The sequence below is a fragment of the Rhinopithecus bieti genome, unplaced genomic scaffold (assembly GCF_001698545.2).
Source record: "Rhinopithecus bieti isolate Rb0 unplaced genomic scaffold, ASM169854v2 scaffold_2272, whole genome shotgun sequence".
Classification (NCBI taxonomy): Eukaryota; Metazoa; Chordata; class Mammalia; order Primates; family Cercopithecidae; genus Rhinopithecus; species Rhinopithecus bieti.
The window spans coordinates 182,473-209,370 of NW_016804163.1; the positions used below are offsets into that span (position 1 = coordinate 182,473).

At 38.6% G+C, this 26,898-nt stretch overlaps 1 protein-coding gene across 4 annotated transcripts in view; it reads right to left on the reverse strand.

Moving 5' to 3' along the window:
- Positions 1-2,657: 2,657 nt before the first annotated feature.
- Positions 2,658-26,898, reverse strand: part of SOCS6 (suppressor of cytokine signaling 6) — a 42,815-nt gene continuing 18,574 nt past the window's right edge. For 3 of the 4 annotated variants that reach the window (XM_017867068.1, XM_017867069.1, XM_017867071.1), the window contains one exon: positions 2,658-8,311. In XM_017867068.1, the coding sequence (XP_017722557.1) occupies positions 6,578-8,185 (1,608 nt within the window). In that variant the 5' untranslated portion in view covers positions 8,186-8,311 and the 3' untranslated portion in view covers positions 2,658-6,577. Of the gene's footprint in view, positions 8,312-13,244; positions 13,396-26,898 lie in introns of those variants that run through there. The other variant, XM_017867070.1, reaches the window with a different exon arrangement.

Sequence of the window (26,898 nt, forward strand, 5' to 3'; positions counted from 1 at the left end):
TTGATTGTTTTTGAGATGGAGTCTCACTCTTTTGCCCAGGTTGGAGTGCAGTGGTGCAGTCTCGGCTCACTGCAACCTCTGCCTCCTGGGTTCAAGTGATTCTCCTGCCTCAGCCTCCTGAGTAGCTGGGATTACAGGTGCATGCCACCATGCCTGGCTAATTTTTGTATTTTTAGTAGAGATGGGGTTTCACCATGTTGCTCAGGCTGGTCTCGAACTCCTGACCTTGTGATCTACCCACCTCAGCTTCCCAAAGCTGGGATTACAGGCGTGAGCCACCATGCCCTGCTCAATTTAATATTTACCCTGTTTGTAAGCCAAAGTTAACCAAGGACAAGATTTGACGGCCCACAATTCTCTCTAGGAAAGACAATTGGCCCTATTTATAAACCTTGATCTAGCCAGCTCTGCTTGGCTCTATGTAAGGGAGCCTTTCCCTCCTATGACTCCTCCAAAAGTGGTGGTGAGACTGCCTGCCTGGTATTAAGGAGGGAAGAATATAGGCTGGTACGAAAGCGTTCTAGGAATCTGGCTACAAAACTCAGCTGTGCCCCGAGATTAATGCCCACCGAGATATTCACTGTTATTGGTTCTTTGCCAGCGTCAGGCCTAGGACACTCCCGGGGTCTGTGGATTTGACTTCTGTAATCAAACCTTTTTTTTTTTTTTGGAGACAGAGTCTCGCTCTGTCGCCCAGGCTGGAGTGCGGTGGCCGGATCTCAGCTCACTGCAAGCTCCGCCTCCCGGGTTCCCGCCATTCTCCTGCCTCAGCCTCCCGAGTAGCTGGGACTACAGGCGCCGCCACCTCGCCCGGCTAGTTTTGTATTTTGGTAGAGACGGGGTTTCACTGTGTTAGCCAGGATGGTCTCGATCTCCTAGACCCCGTGATCCGCCCGTCTCGGCCTCCCAAAGTGCTGGGATTACAGGCTTGAGCCACCGTGCCCGGCCTGTAATCAAATCTTAACAAGCAAAAGGTACTTTTCACTCTCAAATCCATTGGTTGTTTCCTGGAGTTTATGACTGATCTTCCTACTAGGACTGAATTATGTCATAAACCAATACTTCTACTCCATCCAATCTGCCGTTTCCATAAAGGAACACAAAGACCCTATGGAACTGTAAAGTCTGAGAGGTGAAGGTCTAGGAAAACTGTCCTGGACAATTCCAACATGAGGGGGAGCTTGGCTAGAGCCGCAAGGGTCAAAGCAGCTGTAAATGCATCAGCAAAACGAGCCATTCGAAGGGAAGGAAGACAAGAGTCACGTTTTGCTAAAAAGAGGATTCAAAAGGTTAGGTAACCCCAAAACTAGAAACTGAAATACAACAAAAGTTAAAAGAATTAAACAACCATTTAAAAAAAAGCCGATGAATTGTAAATGAAGCTGAAGATCTGAAAGAAGAAAAGCCACTAAGCCAAAACAGCAGACATGAAAGCTAAATTCAACAGAAATAAAGATTAAACTATTTTCGATCCAGAAAGTTGAAAGCCTAGGAAAAGCAGAAGTAAAATCTGTGAGGCTTAAAAAAAAAAAAAAAAAAGCAAAATTTAGAGGTGGGAGCAAAAAACATTGGCTATAGCAAACAAAATGTTATTATGGAAGTTCTGACGCAGGCACAGTATTTTCTGTTATTATCTGGCAGCCTAGCAGCAGGTCTGTCATCTTCTGAGAGCATCCACCTGCTCTCACCCTCGCCCTCCTCACAGGTGGCCTTTCAGGACAAGCACCTACAAGGAATGCAGCTTGGCCTCAACAAACTTCCCTGTTCGTCTGTCTTATTAAATGAATAACCCTAGAGAAGAGGTAGATGAATATGAAACACTCATTTTCTAAAATAGTTCACAGTTTGTTTACCTGGTGATGGTGTACGTTTGTGAAGTCTGTTCTTTTGCACAATTCTTGATCCCACGATAATCTCATAGTATTTCGTTAGCACCGTCATCAGCAAAGTATAACGTTAACATCAATGCTGTCAATTGATACCAGCTCTGGAAAATGGGGTTAGAGTCTGCACTATTTGTATTCCCCTGAATCCAAATTGGGTTTCTCTCAAGTGAAAATTTGTGATACATTCTAAACAAGATCAGTCGAAAATTCATCTTTGAATTAGCCATGGTTTTTTTAAAAAAAGAATCTGTCTACAAAGTATTCGAACAAAATAAAGTGAGTGTTTAATCCCATGTTTAAGAACTCTGATAAAATTAAATACAGTGGATATAAGGAGAACTCTTTCTTATCTATGAAAAAATGTCTGAATGACCCCTATATGAACTTTAATGACCTGGTTCTATTTCAATGAAATATTAATAGTGACATGCTTTTTAATATGTCACAATCCAAACATTGTACCATTTAGCCTAGCCTTCTTTCAGTGAGATTTCATTACTGTGTCAGTTTTAATTTAGTGTTTTTGCTTAGTACAAGTTCTCCAAACTCCTCCAGCCTTCACGTGGAAGGCTTTCGGAGATGAGCACCACTAGCTGACATCCTCCATTTTCCATTGGGGACAAGATTCTGCTTTCCCATTTTTACTAAAATTTGCTGGTTCTCACCCTCCAGCCCCTGTGCAGCTCCTGGGACACCCAGAAGTTATCTAGTTAACCCCATACTAATTAAAATCAGGCACCTCTCAGGGTATTAAGTAGACTACAAGGCAGGTCTTGTGAACGAAATTTTTTATTTACACACTGTATCTAGAAGCAGATACATAAATTCTTATACAATTAATTTCCAAAAATGTGCAAGAAATTACTATAATTTGTTTACAAACCAAAACACATATTAAAATCAATGGACTTTGGATAATTCATTCTGTGGTGTTCTCAGTACAAATGGTACACACCTGATTTGAAACATACAGAAAAAGTGTAAACTACCGCAATCTGAATTGCAAGTATTAATTTCATGGCACTCCAACAACTATGAAATTTCTTTAACCCAACATGTATATACTATTACAAAATTCTATAAGAATTTTTCATAATCTCTGGATGTAGAGTTTGGATCACTTTTCAGAAACAGCAACTACACACTTTGCCATGTTATGACTGATTAATAAAAAGAATGTTTATAAAAAACCTTCTTTACAGGATTAAAAAAGTATTAAAAGAAACCAAATTTGTGACTGCTAGTGTACCAACACTTTTAGAATTTTAAAGTTATTCACGGAACTGGCTATTGTTCCTTATTAGAGTATTCAAGAAAACTGCCTATTGCTGGTAGTGAGTTCATTTTGAAATTAAGACTACACATTGGATGAAAAGCAATTAAGATTTAAATGAAAATGTATTATTCTGATTCATTCGTAAAGCATTATCTCCCATATACAATGTGAAATGTACAGTAATTAAAATTGGCATTTCTGAAAGCATTGTTACCAAGATTATTTTAAACCTGTAGCACTAGCAGAGACATTGCATTAACCTATGTTAGATTTTAGTAACTTTTATCCTGTTTCAATAATACTGGCTCAAAAATTACAATGTATACTTTGGGTTTTGTTTCATTTATGCCAATGATTTAGCCTTTTGGAACTTTATTTTCTTCAACAGCAAGATGGTTGCCCCGTGTAGCTGGTTTCCTTAAAAACTATTTTTAGTTCTATGATCATTTCCTGTGACATATTTTGACCTTCTAAATTTTCAGATTATTGCACCAAGTAGAAAGAGTTTTCCTCAGACAGAAAGAGAAAGAATTAGATATTTTTCAAGTACTTTCTATAGCCTTCTTATTATTTATAAAAATGCATAATAGTGTTATAGTAAGCCAAAAAATAGCTTTTGGCCTCCATCATATTTTGTGATGAAATATTTAATAGAAAACAACTCTGATTCATCTATTATGGCAAATGGATACAGCTTTCCTGTTTTTTCTTGCCTTGAGTGCAGATTTTTAGAAGCATGTATTTAAAAAGCACTCATAGGCTGTGTCCATGTCATAGATGTCAACTGCCAATAGAATCCAAATTGTGTTAACCAAATTGTGTCTAGACCAAACTAAATGATGAGTTTTCTCTCTCTCTTTTCCCTGTTTCCACTTTTAACCGGACTGTGTTACTATCATATAAAGCCAATCTTTCACATTGTTGTGCTGCCTACCCCAAATGGTTATCTTTCTACACAAAAGTAGAAAATATCGCAAAACATCTTTCTGCTTGTAAATTTAACTTTTTGGCAAATAGTTTGACTTTATCATTATACTATCAGAATCTAACAATTTCAAACTAGATTAGAAAAGGGCATATTGAAGTATATATCATGAACATACAAAAGCGCATCAAAATTTGGCTTTCTGAATTAGATCGGTATCAAGACTGTCCTCCACTAAAACACAAAATACAATTTTAAAAACATTTAGATGAAAATCTGAATAATCTTGACACTAAGCGGGTAGATCTTAAACACATGACATGATGAGAAAACGCAGGGAATAGGTTATGTCCACATAAGACGGGTTCAGGGCAGTCCAAAGACCTCTGTGCACCATGATCTCACAAGGAGGACATGTAAATGCTTCTGGAGACACGGAGAAGCCATTTCAACATTTATTATTAATACACAGTGACTCTGTGACAAAACCTGCCATCTAATATAGATGCACAGGGACTTTTAACTCACCCTAGATATACTTTAAGTTGTTTTAAAAATAAATAGTTTTGCAAAAAAATAGTTTAAATGTCTTGCATTAATTTGATAACAAGCTTACAACTCTGTAATAGTTCTTAATCCAAATAGCTTATAATGAACACTTAAATTATATTATTACAGTATACTACTCCATATTCCATCTTATTAGGAGAAAACATATGAGAAAATGAAAGAGTCTTTGTAACAAGGTACAATCAACATCCCACCAAAATTAAGTACCTTTTCCCCTTTAAGTCAAAATACCATAAGACCATAATATTACGGCATTGTGCCTTTTCTTGGTAATATCTCAGTTCTGACCCTAAAAAACAAAGAGAAAAAAGTGAGGATTCAGATATGTTTCAATGACAAAGCCAGTAAGTTTGACCTAAACCTTTACCCTCATGTTTAAAGTGGGTAAGAGACTTTTCCTATCTCTTCCTTTAAGTGACAAAGGAAGAACCATCCCAAATTACAAGTTTCATCTGAAATAGAAACCTTTTCCTTTAAAGGTGTGTAGCTGAAAATTTTCTGGACAGGGCAATCCCAAAATACTACATCCATTGCAGAACTGTGAAATGAATAAACACTCTGCATTTCGAAATAACTAAAAATCATTGAATGTAACATCCCTCCCCAACAACCGACTCAAGGAGATAAATCAGCAATGGCAAATTACTTAAGACTTAGCTAAATTTTAAAAACCTATTTTTAAATGGCAGTATACATGATAGACAATATGACTTCCACATTATCTAATATGGTTTAAAATTTTCTCACATTGTGAGAAAATTGCACCACAATTTCCACAATTTTAAACTAAAGTCATCAAGGGTTCTCTTTATAGTGGGGTAAGGATTGGTCAAATCCAGCACACTTTTATAGTAACTACATAGAAGAAAATATAAGTCCAACTTTAAAACAATGTTTTCTTTCTATTCAAATCAATTTAAAACTTTTTTATAAACATTAATGTTGCAAGAGAATCCAGTTCATTTATGAAAATTAGTTGACAATCAAGTTCACCCAAGAAAATGCTGACTAAGCTAAAGAAATCACAGATAAAACATTTTACCAAAAGTATAGGTAACACACAAAAAAATGCTATCACAGGAAGCTATGATCATCTAATATTTCTTTAATAATAATTCTAGTTCCATAGGTTTCCATGTTATGCGCCAATTTGTACCCGAGTTCAATTACAGAAAAGGCAACAATTTCTAAATTGGTGGTATACATTTCTTTACAATTTTTTAATGTAAGGCCATTTATTAAAATAGACAAACTATAAGATGAAAATGAAGGCAACAGAAAAATTCAACTTTTCACAACCAAAAGAATTAGCACAACCTTAGAAATAATTTAGAAAAAAGTGTTGTTAAAAGATAAGTTGCAGATCTCCGTTCCATTACCCAGGATTATGTCAATTCACGATTCTAAATAAATCTGTTTAAAGAGATTAAAAACTCATCTTCAGTGTATAGTAAATTCTGTGTTTTATCACACAGGTATGTTTATTCAACACTATCTTTTGAAAATGGGCCATTTAAAAAGACATAGCAATTTCCATTCTGTAAGTTTCATTCAGTTTTACTTAGGGTTGAATACACATGAAATGTGCTTTTAATGCATAAAAATCACAGTGGATAGCAGCAAAGGACTGGGGGGAGGGGCATTAGGAGAATTTGATAATTCACATTGTGATTATTCTGCACATTGATGAAAGATAATTCACACCTCTAAAACCTCAAGACTTCCCTTTTTAAAGAACCAAAATAAACCCAAGACACCTTGCTGACACTTCCCCACCCCTAAACAAACTGATGACTCTTTTACACATAAAACTGAAATAGTTATGGCAGCAAAATATTTTGATGGCAATGAAAGTCTGTAAACTGTATTTCAATCCTTTGTTCTTATTCCCAAAGTGCAAGATGCAGGGTTCTCAATCTTTCAGTAGTGCTTCTCCTGTAAGTAATCCTTCATTTTGTTTGGCAAAGGCAGTTTCTGAATTAAGTCTATTCTGGTATACTGACGTATAACAAAACGACACAGGTACTGCAACGAGCGCACCTGCATGAACCGGGACACTGGGTTGGTCAGTCTGACGGGGTAAGTTGCAGATCCAGGCAGCCGAGACCTTGAATAACAAAAAGCTCCATTTTCAGAGTCCCTGATTGAATGCTCAATTAGATCAACTATGGACGTATGTCCTTCCACATCGGGCTGTTCATAAAAGCTAAACCTACCGTTTGAGTGCTCAATTCTAGTGTGAAGTGTTTTACCATGGGAGCGAAAGCTCAAGCTTAAAAGATAACGGTCGTCAGAACTGTCCCGAACAAGAAAAGAACCATCTGGCACGTTTGCTAGCTTCCCTTCTGCCTCCCAACGTGTGATTGGTCCCCAGTACCATCCTTGTTTTGCAAGTTTTTTCAGCTCCTCTGTAAGGCTTGTCACGACCATGGGACCACTACTTTGCACTGAGTCATAAACTCTTGCAACCCCAGGAGCAGAGTTCGGATCAAAATTCAAATGACAACGCATACTTTCAGCCACGTGGGCTTCTGTGCCAGTGAGTCCACTGAAGTTCCTTTGGATTTGATTATTCTGCATTGGAGGTAGCAATGGTGAGAGTGGAGGGACATCATCGTGACCCGCTCTCGGGCTCTGCAACACGACTCCCGTGGTGCCAATCAACAAGCCATTCACGGACTGATCCACGAAGATCTCTGGGGCGACAAGCAGGTCCTGGTCTACCTGACTCTCATCTTCGGGGAAAGCGCGCCCTCCCCCTGGAGGGGGAACGGCAGAGACTTCCATGGGAGAAGAGCTGTCCAGACAACAGCTCCGTGATCCTTCCAAAGGATACATCCCCTCATCTAAAGGCACAGTATACTGAATGTAGTCCTGAGGCATAAGTCCAATAACGACAGGCACATGTTCATCCAGGTGGAGATGCAGGTCTCCGTTATGAGAGGCCGAGCTCTTCAGTGAATTGGCTTGCTCTTGGCACGCGGTCTCGTTCTGGAGGTCGTGGAAATCCTTCCGGACGCCATTCAGGGCTGGGCTCGGGCTGGAAGAGTGAACCAAGGCCTTGACTCTCACCTCCATCTTGATGCAGGTCTCCTCGGAGTTCGTTGGCCGCAGAGGCCACGGCGTGGGACTGTAGTGATGGCTGCGGAGCGAGGTGGACCTTATCGGCCTCTGAGCTCTCACGTCTTTAAAGACTATGGGTGCTGAGGAGGAGGAGAAGGTGTCCTCATCGGCAGAGCTCCCAGAGGGTGTGCCCGCCTTGCCTTTTGGCTTCTGTTTTGCAGAAAGCCGCCTTTTGAGCGTACCCATCAGGCTCTCGCTTTTCGATCTGTTTTTTCCGCCTTTTTCATCTTCACCGTTGATATCGCAGCTGGCCATATCTTTACCATAGCAGCTACCAAACAAGGAATCATCTTTTCCAAAGTCACTGGCTAGCGATGGTTGTTGTACTACCATGAAATCAGTTTCTTCTTTACTTTTATTCAAGTTAAAAGATTTCCGTAAGGTTTTAAGACTAATTTTCTTCATTATGACTAGTTACCTAATCCAAGGGATCAAAATTTCTATCTGGAATATTATCCCCAAACATCTGGAGAGGCTGCAAGGCTGCATCTATGTATTTGTCCTGCTTCATTTAACCTTTGGAGCCATTTTCTAAAAAATAAAAAGAAGAGTCATATCAAAAAATATTTCCACAAAAGTTTTATTTTAGTCAGTTTTAATCCTTTAGCTTCTGAACAACAATACCCCAGTCTTTCTTTCTTTTTTTTTTTAAGATGGAGTCTCGCTCTGTCGCCCAGGCTGGAGTGCAGTGGCGCGATCTCGGCTCTCACTGCAAGCTCCGCCTCCCGGGTTCAAGCCATTCTCCTGCCTCAGCCTCCCGAGTAGCTGGGACCACAGGTGCCTGCCACCACGCCCGGGTAATTTTTTGTATTTTAGTAGAGACGGGGTTTCACCGTGTTAGCCAGGATGGTCTCGATCTCCTGACCTCGTGATCCGTCCGCCTCGGCCTCCCAATGTGCTGGGATTACAGGCATGAGCCACCGTGCCCAGCCCAGTCTTTTCTTAATGTCAACTCTGTTAGGACCGGGATTTCTATTGCACCCAGCAGAGCAGATCACTGCCTACTACACATGAGCATTTGGCAAATATTTCATGATGTTTATAAAGAACAAGCCTGTATCTACCTTTATTTCATTTGGCACCTTGCTTTTTGCTATAATCTCTAACGTGTGGGCCAGTGTTCACGTCCTTCCTAGCTGGACTCTAGCTAGACCGGCACACTCCTTCAGCACTGACCCTGACTGCTCCTCTGCTGCCCGCCCATGTCCCAGGACGACAATAAAGGCGCTCCATAGAACTGCAGTAACAAGCCTAGTCAACTCAACAACTTATGCATACTTTAAATATTTAAGCATGTGTCAAAATAAACAAAAAGAATTTCATTATGTAGAGATGTTCCTTCAGAACAAGAATCATTCACCTTCAAGTTCCCAATGCACAGAGAAGGAAGAAGCCCAATGCATGCGGGCTGAAAAGCTTCATCTCTTAAGTACATCCATAAAAACCCATGTGTCTAGTTTTGATCGATTTGGAAGATTATGAAACATATTTCCAGAATTATTCTTTCTCACTCTTCTTCTTTTGCAATTTCCCATGGCAAATTTTTACTTCTATATCCAGAAATATATTTTCTAAACTTTTTTTGTACATTGTTCTACACTGAAATGACAGGATTTCCATTCTGTAAAGACTTTCTGAAAGTCATTTCACAAGAAAAAATCTTGGTTCCATAAACCACGTTAAGTGATCCTAACACTACTTTGCAAAGGCCTTGTGTTTACATTGTGTGGAATGTTTTCTTTCCTCCAAAGCCATGTTCTGCCTTCTCTGCAACCATCAGAGTATGCCTTGACAAGGTGACTCGCTTGACTTGAGCGAAATGCTAATAAAGCCCAGAACAAGATTCTAGCCTCCCAAACCAGCAGTTTTGCACCACTCAGTTTCTTGGCACAAGACTAGGGCTCTAGCTTTGATCCCATTCATGAATTCACTCTGCATTTACTAAGCCCCTACTTGGCCTCTGCTGAGTCAGCTTGGCTTAGCCCTGTGTGGCAATACACAGATTAATAAATAACTGATGGTCGCCTAATCCAGTAGGAGAGACAGATGTATGAACAGATAAATTGTAGTATCAACCCTTCTGTAATATAATGGTACACAAGGTGGAAACTGACAGGAGAGAGAGAACCTGACAATTGTCTCCTTTTAGTTACAGGTAGGATTTGGGTGGTGTGCAGATGGAATCATCCTTACTAAAAACCATTCAGTTCAGACAACCTATCAGGGGATCAGTAATACCATGTCCCCAAAAAGGAAGAACCAATTTTTAAAAGTCTACTGTCATGTACTACATTTCCGAGTAAGTTGTAAAAAATAAAAAACTTAAAATATTTGAAGCACCAGTTACTTTTGAATAGTAAATGAAGTTGTATATTAGGTGAACTCAGTGTCTTAGTAGCATGTCTTCTACCCAAGCATAATGAAATATTATAACTGCCAGAATCAGTAACTGATTAACCCTACTAAATGTGAGATTCAAATAGTTCTGCTTCCCACTATCACGCCCATACCCCAAAACACGAGAGACTAGCAACCACGGTAAAAGTACCTGGCAATTACCTACTCGAAAATTATTCCTTTTTCAACCACCAATCCATATTTGTAAGCTATTAATCAATACTAATATTAAAGAAACAAAATGCAATCCTAGACACATTACAAACTATGAAAGTTCTATTAGGCCATATGGTCTTTTATCTCTTCCCTTCATATTCTAGGCGAAGATTACTCTAAAATTTTAAGAGTATCTGTTTTCTGTTTGCACATCCAAAATACATGCCATCTTTTACAGGATTACCATCTGTCTCATGCCTAAGTAAATGTTCTGAATTAGTTTTACTGCTTTTCTAATTGTAAAATTTTAAGTTTACACATATACTTGAAAATGTATATAAAGTTTCAAGGGAAAAAGCTTTACACATTTAAATACTTTATCCATATGGGTAAAGGATAACTTCTTCAAATAATTTCAGCCTCTTCTAAAAGAAATGACTTGAGGTAGTCATGTCTGTCAGTCATCATAACACATAATGAAAAAATTAAAAAGATCAAACAACTAATTAACCTTCAATAAACAAAACAGCTTTATTATCCCCATTTTATAAAATGAGGAAACTGGTTATCAGAGAGATTGGAATTTGCCCAAAAAAGTTAAACAATTTGTTACTAGAAACAGCAGATCCAGAATCTGAACCTGGCTATTTATTTGCAAAGCTCACATTCTTTCTCTACACCAAACTGTCCTACCTGTCATTCTACTGCTTACATCAGTAGTTCTCAAACATTCTGGTCTCAGAACCCCTTTATTCTCTTACAAATTATTGGAAGACAGGAATAAGCATTGTTTATGTGGGTTGTGTCTACTGAAATGTACCCTACTAGAAAATAAAACTGAGAGACCAGGCATGGTGGCTCACATCTGTAATCCCACTCTGGGAGGCCAAGGCGGATCACCTGAGGTCAGGAGTTCGAGACCAGCCTGGCCAACATGGTGCACTCCATCTCTACTAAAAATACAAAAAAAAGAAAAAACTAAATTAGCCAGGCATGGTGGTGTGTGCCTGTAATCCCAGCTACTCAGGAGGCTGAGGCAGGAGAATTGCTTGAGACTGGGAGGCAGAGGTTGCAGTGAGCTGATATTGCGCCACTACACTCCAGCCTGGGCAACAAGAATGAAAACTGTCTTCAAAAAAAAAAAAAAGAAAGAAAAGAAAAGAAAAGAAAATCCTGAGAAAATTTGTTATTTATTTATTGAAGACACAGAATCAGAGTCTTGCTGTGTTGACCAGGCTAGAGTGCAGTGGTATGATCTCGGCTCACTGCAGCCTCAACCTGCTGGGTTCAAGAGATCCTCCCACCTCAGCCTTCCGAGTAGTTGGTACTATAGGCACACGCCACCATGCCTGGCTAATGTTGTCTACTTTTTGAAGAGATGAGGTCTAATTTTGTCTACTTTTTGTAGAGATGAGGTCTGTGTTGCCTGGGCTGGTCTTGAACTCCTGGCCTCAAGCAATCCTCCTACCTCTGCTTCCCAAAGTGCTGGGATTACAGTGTGAGCCACTGTGCCCAGCCTAATTTTATATGTATTTTAAAATGACAATATACTCTTTACTTGTTAACATAAATAACATTTTCATGAATGATAATAAAAATCAGTGAAAGTGGCACCACATGACATTACTGTAAATCTCTTCTGCCTGACTTAAAGGAAGACAGCCAGACTCTCATGTCTGCTTCTGCACTGAATCTGTCACAGAACAGTAGCCCTCTCTTATCTGCAGGGGATACATCCCAAGATCCCCTGTGGCTTCCTGAAACCACAGACAGTACAGACCCTATATAAAGTATACTTTGCTTTTTTCCTATACACACATACCTATGATAAAGTTTAATTTTTACGTTAGGTAAAGTAAGAGATTAACAACTATAAGTAATAATAAAATTGAACAATTATAGCAACATATTGTAATAAAAGCTATGAGAATGTGGACTCTCTCACAAAATATCTTACTGTAGTGCACTTAGCTGTCTTCAGATGACTATCGACCGTGGGTAATTAAACTGTGCATGAGGGACTACCTGTAAGAAGAAAATTCAGCCTCCTCCAGATACATAGTTGGAAAAAGGAAAAATATATTTTATTTAATAACCTTTTCATATAACTATGGGTATCTTTCTTTGATACTATATCAAAGCTCAATGAATGACAGTTTCTTAATGTTAAATTGCCCTGTAAAATCTGAAACCATAACATGAAATTTTTTACTCTATAACATTCAAACCCATTGGTCGTGCCTATAATGCCAGCACTCTGGGAGGGTAACTTGAGGTCAGGAGGTCAAAACCAGCCTGACCAACATGGTGAAACCCCGTCTCTACCAAAAATACAAAAATTAGCCAGGCGTTATGGCTCACGCCTGTAATCCCAGCTACTCGGGAGGCTGAAGGAGAATCACTTGAGCCCAGGAAGCAGAGGCTGCAGTGAGCCGAGATCACACCACTGCACTCCAGCCTGGGCAACAGAGCGTGACTCCATCTCAAAAAAAAAAAAAGAAACTTTGAATTTTATCACTGGCAACAATACTGTCATGTGTTTTTATTGAAGTGACGACTCATGTTGATCATTTATGGGAAAATATTTTAATCATGTGTGTCTATCGATTGTTGTTTTTAGTAAAAGTGGTTATTTCACAAAAAAAGGAGCTAGTTAGCTAGTGTAGCCAGCAATTCAAACAACAAGCGCTTCCCCTGGAGACACCCTTCCTCAGCACGTACTGGAAAGTGTCTTTGAAATATTCACATTTCATAAAAGGATTTTAGAAAGATGTATGCTCAGGGTAAAGATTTCATAAAATTAATAGTTTTATAGCTTCATTAATGGCATCCATAAGTATAACCATTTTTTTTTTTTTTTAACTAAAGTGCTTGGTTCTTACTAAAGTAAAAAACATATGACTATGATTACATTTACTATTACAGTTTGGTGCCACTGCCTTGACTCATGGTGAGGCATCATCAGTTTTATCCATCATTGTTTTCTGTCCCATCAGTGAAAAAGGCAAATGATGATTCAGCATTATGATGAAAGAGGATCCACAGACCAGAGCCACAGGCTTAAATTATCTGCGAAGGCAATTTAAAAGAGTAAAGACTTTAACATAAAGCAAAGAATCCACATAAAAAGTTAATAGCGTTGTAAATATCCCTCTACACCCTAAGTTGCACTGTCAATTTCTGAACCTGCATGGCTCATGCACTTTCATCGCAGCTTCTTCGATTCTACTCCCTGCTCCTGAACCTGTGGGAACCCTGCTTGCCATTCCCTTAGGAAAAAAAGGAAAGATAAGAGATACCAAAGTCTTCCCAGAAAGGGAGAACAGAAAAAGGAAGAATGGAACAGACCATATAATAAAAAAGAATTACAATACAAATATAACATGAAATATAAGATGTAGGCTCCAAAATGTTTGTTATACCAATACATATAAATGGAGTAAATCCAAGTATTAGACTTTTTTTTTCCTTTTTCTTTCTTTCTTTTTTTTTTTGTGAGATGGAATCTTACTCTTGTCGCCCAGGCTGGAGTGCAATGGCACGAAATAGCACGATCTCAGCTCATTGCAACCTCCGTCTCTTGGTTTCAAGTGATTCTCCTGCCTCAGCCTCATGAGTAGCTGGGATGATAGGCACCCACCACCACACCCGGCTAATTATTATATTTTTAGTAGAGACAGGGTTTCACCATGTTGGCCAGGCTGGTCTCAAACTCCTGACCTCATGATCCACCCGCCTCAGCCTTCCGAAGTGCTGGGATTACAGGCGTGAGCCACCGCGCCCAGCCTAGAAGAAAAACATTTTAAGATCTGACTGAAAAAAAAAAAAAAAAATCATATGTTATATATGGAAAGGACACACTAAAACAAATTATCTCAGAAAGTTTCAAAATATCATAAAATCTCTCCAGTATTTCCACTCTTTCCAACTATTCTCTTCTTCACTGTGCCTGTGATTTTCTTATGCTACCAGCTAGTTGTACTAAGTGTGTTCTACTTGAGATCAGGAATGTTTTCAGTAGTGGTCACTGCTATATCTCCAATACCAAAGACAGATCCTGGGCATGGCTGATACTCAGATGCAAACTTTTTTTTTGTATTTAAATTCATTATGCAATTTAAACATATGAACAAATAAGTGTATTTTGAAAATTATTTATATAAAATAGTGCTAATTGATTTAGAAATAATAAATGTGAGTGGCTAAAATGTTTTCTGCAGAATCAGGTACAGGCAAAAGACTAGGGAAACATTCCTTTAAAAAAAAAAAAAAAAAAAAACTATGTCTATAATAAATAATAGGCCAGGTACAGTAGCTCGCACCTGTTATCCCAGCACTTTGGGATGCTGAGGCAGGTGGATCACTTTGAGGTCAGGCATTTGAGGGCCAGTCCGGCCAACATGGTGAAACTCCGTCTCTACCAAAAATTACAAAACTTAGTGGGTCGTGATGGTGCGTGCTTGCAGTCGCAGCTACTCAGGAGGCTGAGGTGGGAGGATTGCTTGAACCCAGAGGCAGAGGTTGCAGTGAGCCAAGATCACACCATGCACACCCACACACCAACCTGGGCAACAGAGTAGGGTCTTGTCTCAAAAAACAAACAAACAAACAAAAAAAAAGAATGTGGTAAAAAGGGAACACTTGTACACTGTTAGTGGGAATATAAACTAGAACCACTATGGAAAACAGTGTGGAAATTCCGTAAAGAACTGAATGTAGATCTCCTATTTGATCCAGCAATCCCACTGCTAGGTATCTACCCAGAGGGAAAAAAAAATTATATGAAAAAGATACTTGCACACACATAGCAGCACAACTCACAATTGCAAAAATAGGAGCCAACCCAACGTCCATCAACCAATGAGTGGATAAAGAAAATGTGGGGTGTGTGTGTGTGTGTGTGTAATACCACTCAGCTATAAAAAGGAACGAAAGAATGGCATTCACAGCGACCCGGATGGAACTGGAGAGCATTATTCTAAGTGAAGTAACTAACTCTGGAATGGAAAATCAAACGTTGTATGTTCTCACAAGTGCGAGCTAAGTTATGAGGATGCAAAGGCATAAGAATGATACCATGGACTTTGCAGACTCAGGGGAAAGGGTGGGAGGGAGGTGAAGGATAAAAGACTACACATTAGGTACAATGTACACTACTCAGGTGATGGGTGTACCCAAATCTCAGAAATCACCACTAAAGAACTTATCCATGTAACCAAAAACCACCTGTTCCCCCAAAACTTATTGAAACAAAAAATACATTATAAAAAATAAATTCCATTATGCTACCTTGAAAAAAATAACTGGGCCTTTGTACAAAAATTGTTTTGCAAAGGCAATTAAACTTCTAATTCTAACACTTAAAAGAAGTACTAAACTAGAAATCCTAGACACATTACATAACGATACAGATTGTATCATTTAGGCTGATACAGACTTCAAGCAATAGATGTTTAAAGAAAACACATTGGTCCTACATTTAGAAATTAATGAGAGTGTATTTACTTGTTTTAATTTAAAATAAAATGTTTAAAGTACACGAGTCCCTAGTTTAGTGAAGTTTTTCAATTAACTGACAAACACCAATTCTGAAAATTTTGAAAAGAAAATAGTCCTCTTACAGAAAAGAATGGAAAAGGCATAGGCTAGCAATGGGGAAGCTAGAGTAACAAGATGGCACTGCATTCAAGAAAAACTGGTCAAACACAATGAAAAGGGGCACATTATGAAAAGCATAAGCCATAATACAATGAAGAAAAAATCTGCCAAAAATTTTTGAACATAAAATGGAACAGCATTAAAATGTCTCTTTCAGCCCAGGAAAATGAAGTAAACAAAAATGAAGAATATAGCAAATTTAAATTACAAAATTAATTTATCTTTTAGACATATGGGATTCTATACCCTAAAAAATGAGAACACATCTCCTTTTCAAGAACTTAGGCAACAGTTACTAAAGGCTCCAATTAAAGCCTTCATAAATTTTAAAAGTCCGAGAGATCTCCTTAATTAACCACAAGGCATTAATAAAAGTAAATAGGACAAGCAAAAAAAAAAAAAACAAAACTAAGTAAATTAAATTAAAATCAAACATCTTTAAATAACTCAAGTCAGAGACAAAATCTCAAAGTGAACAAAAATGGTATATGAACAAAATGAAAACACCACATATCAGCCGGGCGAGGTGGCTCATGCCTGTAATTCCAACACTTTGGGAGGTTGAGGCAGGCAGATCACTTGAGGTTAGGAGTTCAAGACCAGCCTGGCCAACATGCTGAAACCCTGTCTCTACTAAAAATACAAAAATTAGCTGGGCGTGGTGTCAGGTGCCTGTAATCCAAGCTACTCAAGAGGCTGAGGCAAGAGAATCGCTTAAACCCAGAAGATGGAGGTTGCAGTGCCTGGGCAACAAGAGCGAAACTCCATCTCAAAAAAAAAAAAAAAAAAGCTACATATCAAAATCCATGTGATTCTGCAAGACCCTAAAACCGGGTCCACAGAAAATTCAAAGATTTAAACATTTACAAAACTACATGGTAAGGAATTAAGAGAAACAAATTATGCATTCCATTCAAGAAGTCAGTAATTATAAACCCCCAGCCAGCAAAAGAAAAATCAGAAAAAATAACGATAAAAGCACACATTAATGAATTAGAAAATAAAAAGAAACAGCATTAAACATTACAAGATTCGATTCTTTGATTATACAAGAGAAAACTCAATTGGTAAACAACTAGCTGGCATAACCAAGAAAGGGAAATGTGCTTATACAACATTAGAAATAGAGCAATAACCACACATTCGTGAGGAATCAAAATGTGTAAAATTACTTTGAAAATTCTATGAAAATTAATTTGAAACTCAGATGAAAAGGGTAATTTTATAGCAAAATATATATCATCAAACTTTGCAGCAGAAGACATAGGAATCCAAAAGAAGCTAACAATTGTCAAAGAAACTGAGAAAATGATCAAGGAACCACCATGGCTCTTTTTCCTTCAGGAGAAGAAAGGGAAGGACAATGAAGACAGGTCCAAAATTCACAACACCACTTCAGAGCACAGAGAAAACACAAAGCTCCCAAATTTATTTCTGAGGTCAAAAGCATACTGATACCAAAATTTGACAAAGATGACCAAAAAAAAAAAAAAAAAATCAAAACTGATCTCACTTAGGAACACTGAAGTACGAACCTTAAATACCAGCAAACGTTGGAAGTGGTAGGGGAAAAGCAATTCAACTAGATAAGGTATATCCAGGCATTGCTACCGTGGCTCTAATATGGAAGTTTATTAATATATACTACTTTAGATAAAAGGAGTAAAATAATATGATCATAGCTACGAGTCACAAAAAGGATCTGAAAAAATATTAAACATCAATTCCTGACACCCAAACCCACTGCAAAACGGAAACAGATGGACATTTAATGTTATATATATATACACACACATATATACATACACACACACACAAAACATCAGAGCTGTAATGAAGAAATGCTGAAAGCCAGCAACAAGGACATCAATTATCAATATTATTAATTAGCATTTTTCCAACATATTAGCCAATGAATTAGACAAGAAATAAAAATAAATATTGGAAAGGAGAAGACAAAATCATCCTTATGAAATGATTAAACACCTGAAAATTCAATAGATGCCGCTGAACAACAGGGGTATGTTAGGTGATTTTGTCATTGTGCACACATAGCGTGGATTTACACAAATTGTGATTGTATAGCTTACCTAGGCTTTATGGTATAGCCTATTGCTTCTAGGCCACAAACCTGTAAAGCACATTACTGTTCTAAATATTGTAGGCAATGTAACACAATGGTAAGTATTTGTGTATCTAAACATATCTAAAGAAAGAAAAGGTAGAGTAAAAATATGGTATTATAATCTTATAGGACCATATTACACACTCAATTCATCATAGACTAAACTGTCATTTTGCAGGGCATGACTGTATTGGGGAAAACAGTCAAGTGACCAATTACAAAATTCATACGTAAAAATCAGTAGTAATTCTATGACTTTTTTATTTTTAGTTTTGAGATGGGGTCTCGCTCTGACGCCAGGCTGGAGTGCAGTGGCGTCATCTCGGCCCACTGCAACCTCTGCCTCCTGGGTCCAAGCGATTCTCCTGCCTCAGCCTCCCGAGTAGCTGGGATTACAGGTGCGTGCCACCACACCCGGCTAATTTTTGTAGATTCTATCATTTTAAGAAGCAGATAAGAAAACACAACAAAAGACTAGATCCTATTTATAACAGCTTCAAAAAAAGTGAATAGGAAATGTACAACTACATGAAACACTTTAAAACTCCGTAGAGAATCATAATAGATCAAATACACATAGACACATCTTGTTCTTAGGTAAAACAATTCAATCCTCTCAAAATATTGACTCGAAATCCCAAGAAAACACCAATAATGCTTTTTCAAGAAAGTCAACAAAATGACAGTGAAGTTAACTTTGTTATGCAAACAACAAAAAGAGAACAATTCTAAAAGACTAATTGAAGGAGGATGAGCTACCTGAGATATTAAAACATGTGACAACAGCTTAACACTGGAGAAGGGGAAAGACAGAATAGAAAGTCAAGAAATAGGCGGGGCGCGGTGGCTCAAGCCTGTAATCCCAGCACTTTGGGAGGCCGACACGGGCGGATCACGAGGTCAGGAGATCGAGACCATCCTGGCTAACCCGGTGAAACCCCGTCTCTACTAAAACTACAAAAAACTAGCCGGGCGACGTGGCGGCGCCTGTAGTCCCAGCTACTCGGGAGGCTGAGGCAGGAGAATGGTGTGAACCTGGGAGGCGGAGCTTGCAGTGAGCTGAGATCCGGCCACAGCACTCCAGCCTGGGTGACAGAGCGAGACTCCGTCTCAAAAAAAAAAAAAAAAAAAAAGAAAGTTAAGAAATAGACCAAGAGACATATGGGAAGAGTATGTCATTGAGAAGACATCTGAAGACCACCAGGGAAAGGTGAACTATCAATGAGCGATGATGAGCAGGTGGGAGAAACTTTTGGGACTAGTGGGTCTAGCAGGGCTCTTACTTAATTTCCTATCTCAAAATGAATTCCAGAAAGATCAAATATATAAATATTTATATTTTTAAAATATAAAAGTTGGAGAAAAAATTTTTTAAACGCCTTGCACTGCAGAAGGCCTTCTAATACATAACATAAAACCTTGAATCCATAAAAGATGAATAAAGCTGACAGTGCAAAATGTATAAATTTCTTGATAACCAAAAAATGACATAAAGCAAAAAACAGAGAAAAATTGCAAACATATATGACAAAGGATTAATTTTGTAACATAAACTGTGCTGTTAGAAATCAGTAAGAGAAAGTCTAACAATTCTAAAAGCAAGCAGGCAAAGCATAGAAACAAACATCACACAAAAAGAATGATGGAAAGGAATAAGAAAGGCAAGAATAAAAAAGAAATTATGAAAGCAAGAGGGAGAACACAAATTCAAGTGGCCAATCAACACCCTAAAATATTCTCAATTCATTCATCATTAAAAAATCCATGGGCCGGACGCAGTGGCTCACCTCTGTAATCCCAGCACTTTGGGAGGCCGAGGCAGGCGGATCACGAGGTCAAGAGTTCGAGACCAGTCTGGCCAACATGGTGAAAGCCTGTCTCTATTAAGAATACAAAAATTAGCCAGGCATGGTGGTGCGTGGCACTTGCCTGTAATCCCAGCTACTCAGGAGGCTGAGGTAGGAGAATTGCTTGAACCCAGGAGGCAGAGGTTGCAGTGAGCCATTATCACGCCATTGCCCTCCAGCCTAGGTAACAGAGCAAGACTCCATCTCAAAAAAAAAAAAAAAAAAAAAATCTAAAGAATTTTGGGGTAATGGGAATTGTTCTATTTCTTGATTGTGGTGGTGTTTATATGACTGCATGCATTTGTCAAAACTCAACAAAATGCAACTAAAAAAGGTGATTTCACTGTATGCAAATTATATCTCAATTTTTAAAATTCATTGAAAAGGAAATTCAAACCAAAACAAGATAACTCTTCATCTGAGTCTGAAAACCTTAAACTATTAACAATGTTGGGAAAGGCATCCTGAACTTGGTACTCATAACTCATGACTGAAGTCAATTACAACTTTGTAAAAGATTATTTGAAAACATTTACCAAAAATTTAAACTGATATACACCTAACCAAGGAATGAGGCTACTAGTGATTTGTCCTTTGGACATATACTCATGCCAAAAACAAAGACATATGGACAACAATGTTCCTTATTGCATTAACTGAAAAAAAAAAGCAAACATTACTTGATCACTGACCTAATATTGGTAAATACAGACCACATATTGGCCTACTATGTGCTAAGTCTTTGTTATAACCCCGTACGTTTGGTACTATCCACTGTGGAACCAGACTGCATAAGTTCACGTACTGTATTCTCTCTCCACCATGGAATCATCTTAGAAATACCAGTATCCATCACTCAGGCTAGTTGTGAGGTTTAAATGCATTAATATATGTGATTTTTTAAAACAATGCCTGGCTCATACTAGGCTATACAGATGTCTGCAGCTAGTAAAAGTAGAAGTACTAACATTCTCAATGTATAGATGGGGAAGCTGAGATACAGAGAGGTTAAGGAACTTGCCTAAAATCACACAACTGATTTTAGAGCTCACTTCTCTACACGAAACATTTACTACATAATTCATTTTGGCAAAAATATGGAACCTAAATGTCAGGAAGCAACTATAAATAAAAAAAAATCATTAGACTAGTATAATAAATGATAATCAATACAATGCAATGTTATAGAGATAAAGCAAGATGTTCACGACACAGTACTGGGGGAAGAATCAAGCTATAAAACTAAACGCAAAGATTATCTCATTTGTATATATGTTTATACGCCTAAAAGTGCATAGCAAATGTTTCAAAGAATATACAAGTAACAGTGATTACATCTCTAGTGAACAGGAAAAGGGATAAGGAGGCTCAGTTGACTTTTATTTTCCATATTAGAGTTTTCTGTAACTGTCAAGCAGATTTTACATTACTATAAAACAACCACTCCACCCCATAAAGTGTTCAGGTACAATTTAAGGTAAAATAAGGCACTCTAAGTAAAACACCCTATCTCTGTGTTTCAGTCACCTGGTATTATGAAAAGCAGGACCTTGATGCTCTCAGGGCCAAAGGTATAAACAACTTTCCTTAATCCATCTCCCATAAGCCTTCTCAAACTGTTCCAATTCTTCCTAAAGTTTTAATTTCATGAAGCAAAGTATTACCCTCGTGCCTTGCCTCATTCCAAGTACCTCATTTCAGCCTTTTGCTTCCCTCTTCAAGCAATAGCAAAAACACAAGGATGAAAGATGAACTCATTACCTTATAGGATCTTAGATTCTAGTGTAGAATACATTGGTGGACATCTGCAGGAGACTGTCAGAAGTGCTCTAAGAGAAACACATTTCAGAACGCCATCAGCACTCAGAGCCACACCTAACTCAGACCACGAGGAATGAGGGAAGCCTTCCTATCACTAAGGCTGCTACCTCTGCTGCTGCTCCAACCACCACTCACTTGGAGATTATGCACGCGCAAATGTTATGTTTATCTTCTTGAATCCTCACAAGAGCTCTACTTGGAAGACACTATTTTTATCTCCGTTTTATAGAAGAGCAAACTTAGTTTAATAATTTGCCCAAAGTCACAAAAGAAGTTACCAAGTAATGGATACAAGTGCTGAACCCTTGGTGCGTAATTCAGAAACTGCCACTTTACTTGAATGCGCACTCACTTAACATCAGGCATGGCAACACAGAACCTCATGATTAAGAGCACAGACAGGAGAGGAGAGTCCATGTCGCAACTACTATTTCCTAATGACCCTGGACATCCATGTCTCAGTCTCCTCATGTGAAAATGGGGACAGTGCACAGACTGCTTGAGCCCAGGAGTTCAAGACCAGCCTGGGCAACATAGGAAGACCCTGTCTCTGAAAAAAAAAAAAAAAAAAAACCCACAAAAACTCAGCCAGGCATGGTGGCAAATACCTGCAGTCCCAGCTACTAAGGAGGCTGAGGTGGGAGGATCACCTGAGCCTGGGAAGGAAGGTCAAGTCTGCAGTGAGCTGTGACTGCACCACTGCACTCCAGCCTGGGCAACAGAGTGAGACCCTGTCTCAAAAAAAAAAAAAATCATTTATAAAACTATATTTTAAAAAAAGGAACGAGGAGGCCAATAAATCTCCTTCCCTAAATGTAACTATGAAGCTGGACTAAACTGTCAATAGCAACCATTCAGTGCTTTGAATTCATCACATTTGATGATGACTGGAAATGATAAGTGTGTAGGTTAATTTAAAATACTATAGGCCAGGTGCAGTGGCTGAAGCCTGTAATCCCAGCACTTTGGGAGGCCGACACGGGCGGATCACGAGGTCAGGAGATCAAGACCATCCTGGCTAACACGGTGAAACCCCGTCTCTACTAAAAAAAATACAAAAAACTAGCCGGGTGAGGTGGCGGGCGCCTGTAGTTCCAGCTACTCAGGAGGCTGAGGCAGGAGAATGGCGTAAACCCGGGAGGCGGAGCTTGCAGTGAGCTGAGATCCGGCCACTGCACTCCAGCCTGGGTGACAGAGCGAGACTCCGTCTCAAAAAAAAAAAAAAAAAAATTAAATACTATAAATACATTTTTTTCATTTCTTCTCTTCTTCAAAGGCCATGAGATTGTATAGGTTAATAACGGTTAACAGTACCGTTGAGGTTATAACATACAACATATAGTAATTTACATAAATAATAGCACAGGCTGGGCATGGTGGCTCACGCCTGTAATCCCAACATTCTGGGAGGCTGAGGCAGGCAGATTACTTGAGGTCAGGAGTTCGAGACCAGCCTGGCCAACATGGTGAAATCCTGTCTCTACTAAAAATACAAAACAATTAGACTGGCGTGGTAGTGCATGCCTGTAATCCCACCTACTCGAGAGGCTGAGGTAGGAGAATCGCTTGAACCTGGAAGGTGGAAGTTGCAGTGAGCCAAGATCACGCCACTGCACTCCAGCCTCGGCAACAGAGCAAGACTCTGTCTCAAAAATTAAAATAATGGCATAAAGTCAGGGGAGGAAAAGGAGACATGAAGCCAAGTGTCTGTATTTTATCAGTATTAAGGTAGCATTATTTTGAAATACATTGTGATAAGCAAAGATACATGGAGTGATTTGTGGAGAAACCACGAATAAAATCACTTAGACAATATTATTTAAAAAATAAAATGTCAACAAAGGAATTAAATTGGCACACCAAAAAATATGCACTTAACACAAAATAATGCAGTAACAGAGGAAAAAATAAACAAAAACAAAATTTAAAAAGAATAGCAAAATGACGAACATAAATCCAATGGAATCAGTAATCACATTAAGTGTGAGTGGACTAATACACCCTTACTCCAGGAGTCAGCAAACTTTAGTTCACAGGCATAATTCAGCGCATCATCCTTTCTGTGTATTTCATAAGCTATAAAATTGTTTTTTTATTATTTAATGATAAAAAAACAAAAGTGACACACAAAAATTACATGAAATTTGAATTTCAATGTTCATAAATAAAAGCTTGGAATAAAGCCACTCCTACTTTGTTACGTATCTTTTATGGCTGCTTTCTCACTGCAGCCATAAAGCTGCATTGTTAAGGGGTCATAAAGCATGCAAAGCCTAACACATTTACAATCTGACCCTCACAGAAAAGTTTGCTGATGTCACTCTACTCAAAAAGTAGAAATTGTCAGACTAAATCTTTTTGAAAAAAGAAACAACTATGTGCTGGCTACAACAGGCTCCCCTAACACAGAAAGACGCAAACCGCTTAAAAAGGACAGGAAAAAGTTTCCATGTAAATAATAATCATGAGAGCTACAATAGCTATATTAATATCAGACAAAATAGACTTTAAGTATTATTAGGGGCAAAAAGGGACATTTCAAAATGATAAAAGGGTCAATACATAATGAAGACACAGCAATTATAAACACATATGCACTTAATAAAACCCCAAAATACATCAAGCAAAGCCTGAGAGAATTGAAAGGAGACACGGACAATTCAACAATAATACTTGAAGATTTCAAAAAGCCAATTTCACAAATGATGGAACAAATAAAGATGAAATAGCAAGATATATAATGCTTCAACACTATCAACTAACTCGACCTAACTAATATTTTTTCAAGGCTTCATTTTTCAGGATACACCAAAATAAGCCTCAATAGCCAGGTGTGGTGGCTCACACCTGTAATCCCAGAATTTTGGGAGGCAAAGGTGGGAGGATCACATGAGCCCAGGAATTCAAGACCAGCCTGGGCAGCATAGTGAGACCTAGTCGCTGCAAAAAATTTAAAAACACATTAGCCAGGTACGGTGGCACATGCCTGTAGCCCCAGCTACATGGGAAGCTGGGGCAGGAGGATCACTTGAGCCCAGGAACGTTGGGGCTGCACCTTGTCCATGATTACACCACTGCACTCCAGTCTGGGGGACAGAGCAAGACTGTCTCAAAAAGCCTCAATAAATGTGAAAAGACTGATACTATAATTACACCAAGCATGTTCTCTGACCACAACGGAAGTAAATTAATTATATATCTACAACAGAAATAAATCCAGAGAAACACCAAGTATTTCTAAATGAAACAAAACACTTCTAAATAACCAGTGGGCCAAAGACTAAAAATCAGAAGAAAAAGTTAAAAAATATTTTGAACAGAATGAAAACAAAACACACACAAATTTATGGGATGTGGCTAAAGCAGTGCTTAGAAAAAAATGTACAGCATTCAATGCCTATATCAGAAAAGGTCTCGAATCAATAACCTAAGCTTTCACCCTTAAGAAATTAGAAAAGAACTAAACCCAATGAAAGCAGAATAAAATAGTAAATGTTAGAGTAGAAATTAATAAAATAGAACACAGAAAAACAACAGGGAATAAACAAAAACAAAAGTGAGTCATTTGAAAAGATACAAAACACACAAAGCTTTAGGCTAGACTGACAAAGAAATTAAGAGAGAAGACATAAATTAGCAAAATCAGAAATGAAAGAGAGGCTATCGCTATCAAACCTACGGAAATTTAAAGGATTATATGGGAATATTATAAACCACCTTTTACCAACAAATTAGAAAACTTAAGAGAAAATGGACAAAATCCTAGAAAGACACAAATTACCAAATCTGACTCAAAAAGAAACACAGAATCTAAATAGATTCATAATGAGTAAAGAATGAATTGACAGCCGGGCACGGTGGTTCACGCCTGTAATCCCAGTACCTTGGGAGGCAGAGGAGGGCGGATCACGAGGTCAGGAGATGGAGACCATCCTGGCTAACACGGTGAAACCCCGTCTCTACTAAAAACACAAAAAACTAGCCGGGCGTGATGGTGCGCGCCTGTAGTCCCAGCTACTCGGAGGCTGAGTTAGGAGAATGGCGTGAACCCGGGAGGCGGAGCTTGCAGTGAGCCGAGATCCGGCCACTGCACTCCAGCCTGGGCGACAGAGCGAGACTCGGTCTCAAAAAAAAAAACAAAAACAAAAACAAAAAACAAACAAAAAAAGAATGAATTGATAATTAAAAACCTTCCTATAAAGAAAGGTCAGGCTCAGGTGGCTTCACTGGTAAATTCCACTGAAGATTAAAACAATACAAATCTTCACAAACTCCTTCAGCTAATAGAGAAAAGAACACTTCACAAGCCATTCTGTGAGGCCAGTATTACCCTGATACTAAAGCCAAAGACATCACAAGAAAACTAAAAATCAATATCCATCATGAACACTGATACAAAATTCTTTATTATTTTACAGATAGGGTCTCACTCTGTTGACCAGGCTGGAGTGCAGTGGTGCAATCATGGCTCACTGCAGCCTCCATTTCCAGGCTCAAGTGACCCTCCCATTTTGGCCTCCCAAATAGCTGGGACCACAGGCATGCACCAGCACAACTTACTAATTTTTTTATTTTTTGTAAAGACAGGGTCTCCCTATGTTGCCCAAGCTGGTCTAGAACTCCTGGCCTCCAACAATCCTCCTGCCTAGACCTCCCAAAGTGTTGGGATTACAGGCGTGAGCCACCATGCTTGGCCAAAACTTATCAGCAAACTGAATTCAGCAACATATAAAAAAGCATTATATACTTTGACCAAATGAGATTTATCCAGGTTGGTTTAACATCAATAACCAATTAATGCACCATAGCATACTAACAAAGAAAGAAAAAAGCACACATGATCATCTTAATAGTTGCAGAAAGGCGGCCGGGCGTGGTGGCTCACGAGGTCAGGAGATCAAGACCATCCTGGCTAACATGGTGAAACTCCGTCTGTACTAAAAATACAAAAAATTAGCCGGGTGCCTGTAGTCCCAGCTACTCGGGAGGCAGAGGCAGGAGAATGGCATGAACCCAGGAGGCAGAGCCTGCAGTGAGCAGAGATAGTTCCACTGTACTGCAGCCTGGGCGACAGTGTAAGACTCCATCTCAAAAAAAAAAAAAAAAAAAAAAAA